The sequence below is a fragment of the Lepidochelys kempii genome, chromosome 2, assembly GCF_965140285.1.
Source record: "Lepidochelys kempii isolate rLepKem1 chromosome 2, rLepKem1.hap1, whole genome shotgun sequence".
Lineage (NCBI taxonomy): Eukaryota > Metazoa > Chordata > Testudines > Cheloniidae > Lepidochelys > Lepidochelys kempii.
In genome coordinates, this window is record NC_136381.1 from 209,110,611 (window position 1) to 209,123,316 (window position 12,706).

General features: G+C 44.8%; 1 protein-coding gene across 1 annotated transcript in view; it reads left to right on the top strand.

The window, feature by feature from the left end:
- The window catches only part of SPMIP4 (sperm microtubule inner protein 4), a 40,306-nt gene that overhangs the window by 26,062 nt on the left and 1,538 nt on the right, over positions 1 to 12,706 (top strand). The window contains exons 5-8 of the mRNA XM_073329667.2: positions 48 to 232; positions 3,266 to 3,354; positions 5,109 to 5,283; positions 5,546 to 5,637. Of these exons, the coding sequence (XP_073185768.2) occupies positions 48 to 232; positions 3,266 to 3,354; positions 5,109 to 5,283; positions 5,546 to 5,637 (541 nt within the window). The remainder of the gene's footprint in view (positions 1 to 47; positions 233 to 3,265; positions 3,355 to 5,108; positions 5,284 to 5,545; positions 5,638 to 12,706) is intronic.

A 12,706-nucleotide genomic window follows, 5' to 3' on the forward strand; every position in this document is an offset into this window, starting at 1 on the left:
TAACTTTGTTTCTTTCTGCTCTTCTTTCCATCTAAATTCAATCCAAGACAATTATCCCTGCCATTTCCAGTCACACACCCCTACCAGACACACATCTCCAGGTATGCCACATTCCCAAACTTTAAATCACCAGAGGATCAAGACACTGGCATCCAAGCAAGCAACCATCGACCTTTTCATGCCAACGTCCCTACAAAGGCTTATGATGTGATTGTTTTGAGAAAGACCAAAGGTAAAACAGCACTTGGCATTTGTTTGGTGTTCTCAAATGTTTGTGATTTGGTTGAAATGAAGCCAGTGTGTGAAAATAATAGCGACAGAGCTAAGCAGCTTGGCTTAAGCTGGAGCATTGCATGCTGGTGCCAAGCATGCTGCCATCATGGCTCTCCATTTCCTACAAAGGTAAAGCATAACATTTAGTGTACAATCTTCTCCCGTCATGGGAATAATTATTGGTAGTTACAGGCAGTGAGAGGGGCTAGAAAAAGCTATGGCAGAGATCAAAAGTTTGCAAATCCTGGGCCAAATAAATTCATCCCTGTAGTAGCTCCATTGACCACAATAGTTACACTATGGAAGAGACCCAGATGTTTACAAACGGCAGAATGTGCAGTGAGAGGTCACAGGGTACAAAAACATGTGGCAAACTTTTCCAGGCCCCTTGCAGTCTGAGGACTTGTCTACACTTGCAGCACAGCTGTGCCAGGGTAGTGCTTAGTGAAGACGCTGCCTAAGCCAACAGGGGAGCTTCTCTCATTGCCGTAGCTGCTATGTTGACAGGAGAAGTCCTCCCATCGACACAGTGCTGTCTGCACCAGGGGTTCAGCTGGTATTACTACATCGCTCGGAAGTGTGGATGAGTGACATAGATATACCGACATCAGTTTGTAGTGTAGACCAGGGCTAAGCTGAAATCCCCACACTCACTGTTTGCGGATGACTCCTGTATGTTTGAACAGTCACTGAACTGTTTATATTTTACCCCACCAAGGTGAAATTATTTCTAACAGCAAACTAATGCTGCTCAGAGAAGCAGTAAATTACTGTTACTCATTACTCACATTGAGTAGCATCTTACTCCACAATGGTCCCAATGGGATTCAATGCGAGTAAGGGGCTCAGAATCTGGCCCAGGGCTCTGGTAAAATGTAGTACTCTGGCTTTGCCCCCGTTTCTCCAGATCACAATCTCTTTGTTGAAGTGTGTATGCTTTTTGCAGCTCTCCTGTCTGGGTTAACTAGCACACGTGTTGTCATTAGCACCCCATGGCATTTAGGTGTGGGGGCAGGATGGACATTTCTTTTCCAGAATAGCAGGACTCTTGGTGCCGTTGCCAGCTTCTCTGCTCCATGTCTGCGAGCCAAGCACAGTTTGGCACTCTCTGTTTAAAAGCAGCATTTTCTGGAGTGATAAGAAGCTGATGACATTAAGCAGCAGGTCAATTTGCATTAATCAGCCACCTTCCCTAGTCACTGTCACTGTGCTGAACAGTGATGTTTAAGAGGGTTGTATGATATGGGGCTACTTTGGTCAGCCATAAACAAAACCTTTTCACAAAAAGCGTATAACATTGGAAGTACTTTTTTGACCTCTCTTCCGCTTTTTACAGTTCTCCATTCAAACTAAACAATGCTAATCAGATGTGTGGAGGTGGGTTTGCAAAACCTATTTTCGCTCAACAGGGGATCATTGGAAGCTGTGGTCTATTCCCAACAAAATTTATTGGGTTAAGAATTACTTTAGAAGCAGCAAATGACTGCTCTTCAAAAATTCTTTGACTTTATTCGTTGTTCCCTCTGTATGATCTTACTTATATGGGCAAGCTGGGACAAAAACTTATTTACTGCAGTTTGCTTTTAGTTGGGAAGATGGAAATCTAGACTGAGGACTCAGGTAACCTAGACTGAACTTGGGTGGCTTTTATCACTTTTACGATATAAAGAATACTTTGGGTGATTGTAGCGGGGTGGTTACCCTGCTCCTGGGATAAAAGGAGTGAGAACAGCTGAGGGAGGCTGGCTAGGTAGCTGGCCACAGCTGGCCTTGGTAAGAGGGCTGTGAGAGTCTCACTCCAGCCCTGGAGTGAGAAGGACCTAGCTGCCTGGGAGAGACAGGGTACCTTCAATAGAGCAGTGCTGGGGAAAGGGCAGGCTGAGCTGGGGAGTTCAAGCCTGGCTACCTCCCAGGCTGCGGCCTGGCAGGAAAGCCTAAGGAGGTACTGGGGCTGCAGGGAGACAGCTGCGGGCTAGAAAGATAGCGGTCCAACCCCCTTGCCAATGATGAGTGGCCATTATAGACTGCAGTTTTCCCAGAGAAAGGGAGCTAGATGACAACTGGCAGTAGCCACTGAGGCAAGGTGGGCATCCTGGGAGGAGAGACCCAGATAAGGGGGCCTGAAGTGCCCGAAGTATAAGTGGTGGAGAGTGATGAGGAAGCAGATACCGGTAGGGAGAAACCACCCTGCAGGAGGCACTCCGAGGCTGGAAAGAGCTAATTCCCGGACAACCAGCAGGAGGTGCCGCGTCGGTGAGTCGGCGGCTTGCTACAGTGATATTCGCAAAGGTATTAGGCACCAAACTCCCATTGACTTGACTTGATTTCTGGGGGAGTTGGGTGCAGGAAGGCCACACAGCAGAGCCTGGATCAGAACTAAGGGCTCGTCTATACCTGCAGCGCTGCAGCTGCGCCACTGTAGCACTTAGTGAAGATGCTACCTATGCCGATGGGAGAGCTTTTCCCGTCACCGTAGATACTCCCCCTCCCCGAGAGGCAGTAGTTATTTTGACGGGAAAAGCTCTCCCATCGACACAGTGTCACTCCCACACCGGGAGTTCAGTCAGTATAACTGTATCACTCCATACCCCTGAGTGATGTCATTATAGTGACATGAATTTGTAGCATAGACCAGGGCTCAGTTGCTCCAGGCCTGTGCTCAGTCAATTAGGCTACTTCATTGATCAGTGGCATTCAGTTCCACCTCTGGGTGAGGTTTTATGGGCAGAGGCCCAACGTTCTAATTCACCAGTTCTTATTTATCCTGTAGTGTTTTGTTTGTACTTGTAAAACTATACAGGGAGAATGCAGCGAGAGTCTTGCCAAATTGGTGTCAATTTGCATTAAACAAGAGCCCTTGCAATAAAACCCAACCCAGAGAGGATTTGTGTACAAACCTCAGCCACCAATGAACTTTTCTCTCTTCTTCTGTCCCTGGCTCTGCCTGATGGATATTATACTATAGCCTGTTATTTTTTTCTCAACTATTTAGGTAATCCATATAGACATGAAGTCATCAACATTCCATCAGACTCCCAGAAGGAGGCCTTGCATTGGCCAGGACAACATGCATACTTTCATGTAGGTAGTTGTTCCTGTGATTAGGAAAATTTACATTTTTATCAAACAAAACCAAACCCTTGTAAAACTGATTTAGAAGAAATTAAGATGCCTGACTGCATTTCAAATTAATTTCAGTTACAAACCCATTCAAGCCCTGCATAGAGCACAGTGTAGTCAAAACAAACAGCCGTCATTTTAGGAGAGATTTTTCATTCACCAAAAAAACATGTAAATAAGATCAGAAGCTAAGAGAGGCTGTCAGGCTAAAGGCTCTTTTTGATTTAAGGGATAAAAATCCAGTGCCCAATCTAGTACCCCAGAGACATGTAGGAGGAGGAATTTCTCATGCTAGATTAACAAAATGGCCACTGAGCCACTCCTCTGCAGCCCCTCATGACTGGAGGATCTGTGTAACAACAGATACTCTTTTGCCTTGCCCTGGTCCTGTCCTCATGCTGCCATACAGGGAGCCTCTCCCAGCAGAGCTCATCTCCATGCTGTGCAAGAAGAGCACCTCCCCTACACAGATCTCTGAATCCAGCTCTGCCTTACACAGCTGATGCATACTGGTTCCATTGCGGGGGGGTCCTGCGTGAACACAGAATGAGTAGATGGATTTGCCCCTAAACGTTAAGGCTCAGGAACAGCGGAGGCTCCCTCAGGGGCCACAGGGGCCCGAACCGTGGCCCTGCCCCCCACCCCACCCCACACTACCTCTTCTCCCCAAAGCTACACCCCAACACCACCCCTTCTCCCCAAGCCTCCAAGCTCACACCGCCCCTTCTCCTTGAGCACACACTAGGGTTGCCAACCTTACAGGATTGTCCTGGAGTCTCCAGGAATTAAAGATTAATCTTTAATTAAAGATTATGTCATGTGATGAAATCTCCAGGAATTCGTCCAACCAAAATTGGCAACTCTAGGCCACACCCTTGTGCCACCTCTTTCCCCCAAGACCCAGCCCCCCACTCACTCCTCTCCACCTCGTTGCTTGTCCTTACAGATGGTAAAAAATGGAAGGGGCTTAGCCCTCCCACTTTTAAAAGTGACAAGGTCATGGCCCCCTGACCTGTCCTGTTCCAGCACTTGTGTTAAGGCTTCTGCTAATGTTTGTCTTCAGATGAATAGAAAGATCAGGTCTCTGCTCAGCCTAAGTTAGATGAAAGACATACATGAGACAAGATGAAGAGTATAGGAAGGCCAGTGGTAAACAAAAGGAGGATATAGATACAGCTTTTGGGGATGCAGTTTCCTATGGATATTGAGAGATACAAGCCTGTTGACTTGACAATCCCTATGAAGCACCCTGTTAATATGAATGCGTATGAATGGTATGTAGAGTCCAGCCTCCTGTGTCCTTGAAAATATGAGAGCAAGGAAGAGCCTCACATGAAGATTTTAAATCGAAGTGTATTGTTTCAGGTGAATTATGCAGATGTTAAATATTCTAATTAGACTGTAATGCAGGGCTGAATTCCAGTGGTGCAGAACTACGCCCATGAGTAATTCCATCAGGTAAACTTAACAGAAAGATTGCTGGATGAAGTGTGGAAAATTGTTCACAAGAGTAAGGGGTGCGTAGGCCCTTTCTAGAAATAAATTTATGTCCAACTCACCCATGCTACCACTTAATGTTTCCTAAAAAGACCATATTTTCTGATCTTTTTCATATCAGAACTTTAAAATACATACAGATACCCCATGTCTTAAAGACACCTCACCTAGATGCAGCAAGATTTTTATACTTTACCTATTTTATTTTTTCCCTCCAGTTTCCTAAATTTGTTGAGGGAAGCAGTCAGATATACTATCCAAAGCCACCAAAGACTGTGGCTCCGAACGCTACATGCAACCCACTGGAACCTAATCTCTCTTCAAGGACAACCAACATGCTGCGAAACGTAGAGAGGGCCCAGTGGATAACAACATATAACCACGATTTCACAGGTATGCATTATTTTTAATAGAAACGAATAGAGATAAAGAAGAAAAGATAACATGATGTCAGCAGAAGGGTTTAGCCAATGGATTTAGTTTTCCATTTTTGAGTCCTATTTCAAGATTTGGAGTATTTTTAAAAAGCAGCTGCATATATGATAAATGTTACACAGGGTAACAGTTATTTGAGTTTTTCCACACACGTGACTAAACATTTCTTCTCATTTGTCTAACCAAAGCAGACTAGAAAATAAAATATGTTTCCATTAAGGTAGAGGTCCCATGAACCCCCTTGTACTGGATGATTACAACATGAAGTTAATTGGCAGAGTAACTGGAGAATTAGGGGAAGACGTGGAACTGGTAAGTACTGCAATCACTAAGAACCTCATCCTGCAACCAGACATAGCGTTCACGAACAGGAGTAGACCCAGATATGACTTGCAGTAGTAGCCCCAGTAATGTGTGTTTACAAGATCAGGTTTACTCTAAACTGGAGATAAATTATTCATAAGTTAAAATCAGTGGTCATCTATTTTGTAGACAGAAGTTGTATAATGTATCAAAGATGTGTTCAATTACCAATTTTCTTGATTGTGACTCCCGGCTTAGTTGAATTTTCTCTCTCATCTTTCAAAGCTGTCACCAGCACATGACAACACTTTACAGTACCTTTTGCCTCTAAAAACATTAGTAATGCCACCCTTAAAATCAGAAGGGAGGTCTCTTGTGAGTGGTGCACCATTGCAGAGGCTGAAATGCATTGGGTCAGATCCTCAGCTAGTGTAAATCAGCATAGCTCCATTGAAGCCACCAGCTGAGGATCTGGCCTATGGCCTTTATCAGACTCGGTCTTTCCTGATAACATGTAGATTTAGCTTCCATTTGGTAAAAGTCCATGTAGCATCACATGTTATTGTTTGTCTACCAAGAAGAATCAGCTGAGGTTTTTGAGATAGTTTTCCATTCTGCTACTTTCATGTAAGTAATTTGCCTTTTTATTTTAAGGTGAATCAAGAATGTACAATTCCTTCAAAGTTCTCTGATTCTATTTTAAAGTGCAGTTCTATTCTGCAAAGGGTAAAATGGCTTTGGGAGGTTCCATGTTTATTGTCTCAATAATTTTAATATTAAATGTGCTCAGGATACAAGTAAAAATGTGTTTTCATAACTGCCAGCCATGCAAACTAAACATCGGATATGAAAATCAAGCTGAATTGCTCTCTTCTCATGCATCATTACCTATAATAAATGTTCTGCAGGCCAATTTATGCCCTCAGTGACACATGCAGTCCCATTGTCTTCAGTGACTTTGCACAGGTGTAATTGATTGGAACTAGGTAAAGTATTCTGTTGATAATGCACAAGAAGGAACCAATTCCAATTCACTGTCCCACAGCTGTGCTGGCTCTGCAGTGCTAGCAAGAGTAAAGAAGTTATTCAAACTCCTTTTGTCACTAAAAGATCCAGATGATTTTGAATGCACACACGAAGCAGATCTATTGAGTGAGACAGTACCATATTTTACAAAGTCAGTTTTAAGAGTAGAAACAGATAACATTTCAAAAGCATTTAAGTTACTTGGGCTCCTAAATCCCATTTTTAAAAGTGACTCAGTCACTAAGGGTATGTCTACACTACGAAATTAGGTCGAATTTATAGAAGTCGGTTTTTTAGAAATCGTTTTTATATAGTCGATTGTGTGTGTCCCCACACAAAATGCTCTAAGTGCATTAAGTGCATTAACTCGGCGGAGTGTGTCCACAGTACCGAGGCTAGCGTCGACTTCTGGAGTGTTGCCCTGTGGGTAGCTATCCCACAGTTCCCACAGTCTCCACTGCCCATTGGAATTCTGGGTTGAGATCCCAATGCCTGATGGGGCAAAAAACATGGTCGCGGGTGGTTCTGGGTACATGTCATCAGGCCCTCCCTCCTTCCCTCCCTCTGTGAAAGCAACGGCAGACAATTGTTTTGCGCCTTTTTTCCTCAGTTACCTGTGCAGACACCATACTATGGCAAGCATGGAGCCCGCTCAGCTCACTGTCACCATATGTCTCCTGGGTGCTGGCAGACGTGGTACTGCATTGCTACACAGCAGCAGCAACCCATTGCCTTGTGGCAGCAGACGGTGCAATAGGCCTGAAAACCATCCTCATCGTGTCTGAGGAGCTCCTGGCCGCCTCGGTAAGGTCAGTCAGGAGCACCTGGGCAGATATGGGCACAGGGACTAAATTAGGAGTGACTCAACCAGGTCATTCTCTTTAGTCCTGCAGGCAGTCCTATTGTACCATCTTATGGTGAGCAGGCAGGAGATGAGGATGGCTAGCAGTCCTATTGCAACATCTTCTGCTGCACAGCCAGGAGATGTGGATGGCTTGCAGTCCTACTTCACCATCTGCTGCCAGCCAAAGATGTAAAAGATAGATGGAGTGGATCAAAACAAGAAATAGACCAGATTTGTTTTGTATTCATTTGTTCTCCACCCCCGTCCCTCCCTCCCTCCATGAAATCAACAGCCGACAATCGTTTTGGTGAGGTCTGTCAGGGGCACCTTGAAAACTTTAATGGAGATTCAGTCCTGCCTGAAATACCAGAGGCATTGAGCATTGGCCTACTAAACCCAGGGTTTTGAGTTCAATCCTTGAGGGGGCCATTCTGCATGACAGTTGTTTTTGTTTCTCCTTGATGAAAAACCACCCCCTTTGTTGATTTTAATTCCCTGTAAGCCATGTTGTCAGTCGCCCCTCCCTCCGTCAGACCAACGGCAGACAATCGTTCCGCGCCTTTTTTCTGTGCAGACGCCATACCACAGCAAGCATGGAGCCCACTCAGATCACTTTGGCAATTAGGAGCACATTAAACACCACACGCATTATCCAGCAGTATATGCAGCACCAGCACCTGGCAAAGTGAAACTGGGCAAGTAGGCGACGTCAGTGTGGTGTCGAGAGTGATGAGGACATGGACACAGACTTCTCTCAAAGCACGGGCCCTGGCAATGTGGGCATCATGGTGCTAATGGGGCAGGTTCATGTGGTGGAACGCCGATTCTGGGCCTGGGAAACAAGCACAGACTGGTGGGACCACATAGTATTGCAGGTCTGGGACGATTCCCAGTGGCTGCGAAACTTTCGCATGCGTAAGGGCACTTTCATGGAACTTTGTGACTTGCTTTCCCCTGCCCTGAAGTGCATGAATACCAAGATGAGAGCAGCCCTCACAGTTGAGAAGCGAGTGGCAATAGCCCTGTGGAAGCTTGCAACGCCAGACAGCTACCGGTCAGGCGGGAATCAATTTGGAGTGGGTAAATCTACTGTGGGGGCTGCTGTGATGCAAGTAGCCAACGCAATCAAAGATCTGCTGATATCAAGGGTAGTGACCGTGGGAAACGTGCAGGTCATAGTGGATGGCTTTGCTGCAATGGGATTCCCTAACTGTGGTTGGGCCACAGACGGAACCCATATTCCTATCTTGGCAGTGGAGCACCAAGCCGGCGAGTACATAAACCGCAAGGGGTACTTTTCAATAGTGCTGCAAGCACTGGTGGATCACAAGGGACATTTCACCAACATCAACATGGGATGGCTGGGAAAGGTACATGACGCTCGCATCTTCAGGAACTCTGGTCTGTTTCAAAAGCTGCAGGAAGGGACTTTATTCCCAGACCAGAAAATAACCGTTGTGGATGTTGAAATGCCTATAGTTATCCTTGGGGACCCAGCCTACCCCTTAATGCCATGGCTCATGAAGCCATACACAGGCAGCCTGGACAGTAGTCAGGAGCTGTTCAACTACAGGCTGAGCAAGTGCAGAATGGTAGTAGAATGTGCATTTGGACGTTTAAAAGCGCGCTGGCGCAGTTTACTGACTCGGTTAGACCTCAGCAAAACCAATATTCCCACTGTTATTACTGCTTGCTGTGTACTTCACAATATCTGTGAAAGTAAGGGGGAGACGTTTATGGTGGGGTGGGAGGTTGAGGCAAATTGCCTGGCTGCTGGTTACGCACAGCCCGACACCAGGGTGGTTAGAAGAGCACAGGAGGGCGTGGTGCGCATCAAAGAAGCTTTGAAGACCAGTTTCATGACTGGCCAGGCTACGGTGTGAAAGTTCTGTTTGTTTCTCCTTGATGAAACCCCCTGCCCCTTGGTTCACGCTACTTCCCTGTAAGCTAACCGCCCTCCCCTTCTCCCTTCGATCACCACTTGCAGAGACAATAAAGTCATTGTTGCTTCACATTCATGCATTCTTTATTAATTCATCACACAAATAGGGGGATAACTGCCAAGGTAGCCTAGGAGGGATGGTGAAGGAGAGAAGCACCTCGTCTGTGCTCTGTCAGTGTAGGAGGACAGCATGAGCTCAGAGAACATTTCATCGCGAGTGCGTTTTTTTCGCCTTCTAATCTTCACTAGCCTCTGGGAAGGAGAAGATCCTGTGATCCTTGAAACACATGCAGCTGGTGGAGGGGGAAAAAAGGGACAGTGGTATTTAAAAAGACACATTTTATAGAACAACGGGTACACTCTTTCACGGTAAATCTTGCTGTTAACATTACATTCAAAGCACATGTGCTTTCGTTCCAAGGTCGCATTTTGCCTCCCCCCACCACGTGGGTAGCCCCTCACCCCTTCCCCCTCCCCATGGCTAACAGCAGGGAACATTTCTGTTCAGCCACAGGCAAACAGCCCAGCAGGAACGGGCACCTCTGAATGTCCCCTTAAGAAAACCACCCTATTTCAACCAGGTGACCATGAATGATATCACTCTCCTGAGGATAACACAGAGAGATAAAGAACGGATGTTGTTTGAATGCCAGCAAACATACACTGCAATGCTTTGTTCTACAATGATTCCCGAGTACGTGCTACTGGTCTGGAGTGGTAAAGTATCCTACCATGGTGGACGGAATAAGGCTGCCCTCCCCAGAAACCTTTCGCAAAGGCTTTGGGTGTACATCCAGGAGAGCCGCAAATGCCAGGGCAAATTAATCATTAAACATGCTTTCTTTTAAACCATGTATACTATTTTAAAAGGTACACTCACCAGAGGTCCCTTCTCCACCTGGCAGGTCCGGGAGGCAGTCTTGGGTGGGTTCGGGGGGTACTGGCTCCAGGTCCAGGGTGAGAAACAGTTCCTGGCTGTCAGGAAAACCGGTTTCTCCGCTTGCTTGCTGTGAGCTATTTACAACTTCATCATCATCATCTTCCTCATCCCCAAAACCTGCATCCGTGTTGCCTCCCTCTCCATTGAAGGAGTCAAAAAACACGGCTGGGGTACTGGTGGCTGGACCCCCTAAAATGGCATGCAGCTCATCATAGAAGCAGCATGTTTGGGGCTCTGACCTGGAGCGGCCATTTGCCTCTCTGGTTTTCTGGTAGGCTTGCCTCAGACTCCTTAAGTTTCACGCAGCACTGCTTCAGGTCCCTGTTATGGCTTCTGTCCTTCATGCTCTGGGAGATTCTGACAAATGTTTTGGCATTTCGAAAACTGGAATGGAGTTCTGATAGCACGGATTCCTCTCCCCATACAGCGATCAGATCCTGTACCTCCCGTTCAGTCCATGCTGGAGCTCTTTTGCAATTCTGGGACTCCATCATGGTCACCTCTGCTGATGAGTTCTGCATGGTCACCTCTGCTGATGAGCTCTGCACTCACCTGCAGCTTGCCACACTGGCCAAACAGGAAATTGAAATTCAAAAGTTCGCTGGCCTTTTCCTGTCTACCTGGCCAGTGCATGTGAGTTGAGAGTGCTGTCCAGAGCGGTCACAATGGAGAACTCTGGGATAGCTCCCAGAGGGCAATACCGTCTAATGGCATCCACAGTACCCCAAATTCGACCGGCAAGGCCGATTTCAGCGCTAATCCCCTTGTCGGGGGCCCTTTAAGAGCCCTTTAAGTCGAAAAAAAGGGCTTTGTCATGTGGACGAGTGCAGGGTTAAATTGATTTAACGCTGCTAAATTCGACCAACTCCTAGTGTAGACCAGGGCTAAGTGAAAGTCAATGGGACTTAAATGTCTAAGTGGCTATGTCACTTTTAAAAATGGGACTTTTAGATAAAGCATATGTCTATACTGCAGCTGGAAGTGTAATTACGAGGTAAGGCAGACATACACAAACTAGTCTTGACTGAGCTAGCATGCCAAAAATAACAGTGTCACTGCAGCAGTGCAGGAAGAAGGACAGGTTAGTCACCTGCATAAATGCTTAGGGCTCAGACAGGATAATATTTAAGGAGTGAAGACATATCCTTAGATGCTTTTGAAAATGTTTAGGGTTGTCAGATAATTGCAGTTACTTCAAACAATTAACTCAAAACAAATGAACTCAATTAAAAAATTAATTGCAATTAACTGAAGTTTTAATCGCACTGTTAATAACAGAATACCAATTTAGATTTATTATAAATATTTTGATGTTTTTCTACATTTTCAAATATATTGATTTCAATTACAACACAGAATACAAAGTGTACAGTGATCACTTTGTATTATTTTTTAATTTCAAATATTTGCACTTTAAAAAAGATAACCCAAAAAAATAGTATTTTTCAGTTCACCTCATACAGATACTGTAATGCAATCTCTTTATCATGAAAATAAAAGAAGTACTTGTGGCACCTTAGAGACTAACCAATTTATTTGAGCATAAGCTTTCGTTAGTCTCTAAGGTGCCACAAGTACTCCTTTTATTTTTGCGAATACAGACTAACACGGCTGTTACTCTGAAACCTGTTATCATGAAAATGCAACTTACAAATTAGATTAACTATTTTTTTGCATAACTGTACTCAAAACAAAACAATGTAAAACTTTAGAGTCTACGAGTCCACTTAGTCCTACCTCTTGTTCAGCCAATCGCTAAGACAAAAAGTTTGTTTACATTTACAGGAAATAATGCTTTCTGCTACTTATTAACATTGTCACCTGAAAGTGAGAACAGACATTCACATAGCACTGTTGTAGCTGGCATTGCAAGGTATTCACGTGCCAGATATACTTAACATTTGTATGCCCCTTCATGCTTCGACTTGTAGATTGCACTGTCTTTTGTTTTTCTTTTTTTTACAGTGCAAATAGTTGTAATCAATAAATAATAATAATTTTACCCCATATCTTAAACAGAAAAGATGCTGAGTTCTCTTAAAGGTGACCTGGAAAAAAATAGTTTGTGCCCTTTTTCTCCTTCTTTATGATGTATAAAGAAGGCTTGAAAAGTGTATTTTCAACAACTTGCTTCTAGACGAGAAAATCCAAAATGGCAGCTCTCATTAATTCAAACACAGGTCAGTTTTCCTTGCCCTCTGGCCTCAGAACTTGTGTCCACTCTGGGCCAGACCTGTTTGTCCCAACAACATTAGTACTTTAAAATAAATAGCAGAAATAAAACATTTGGGTTATTTGAGTAATTTTTAGACTGCAAGCTGTACCA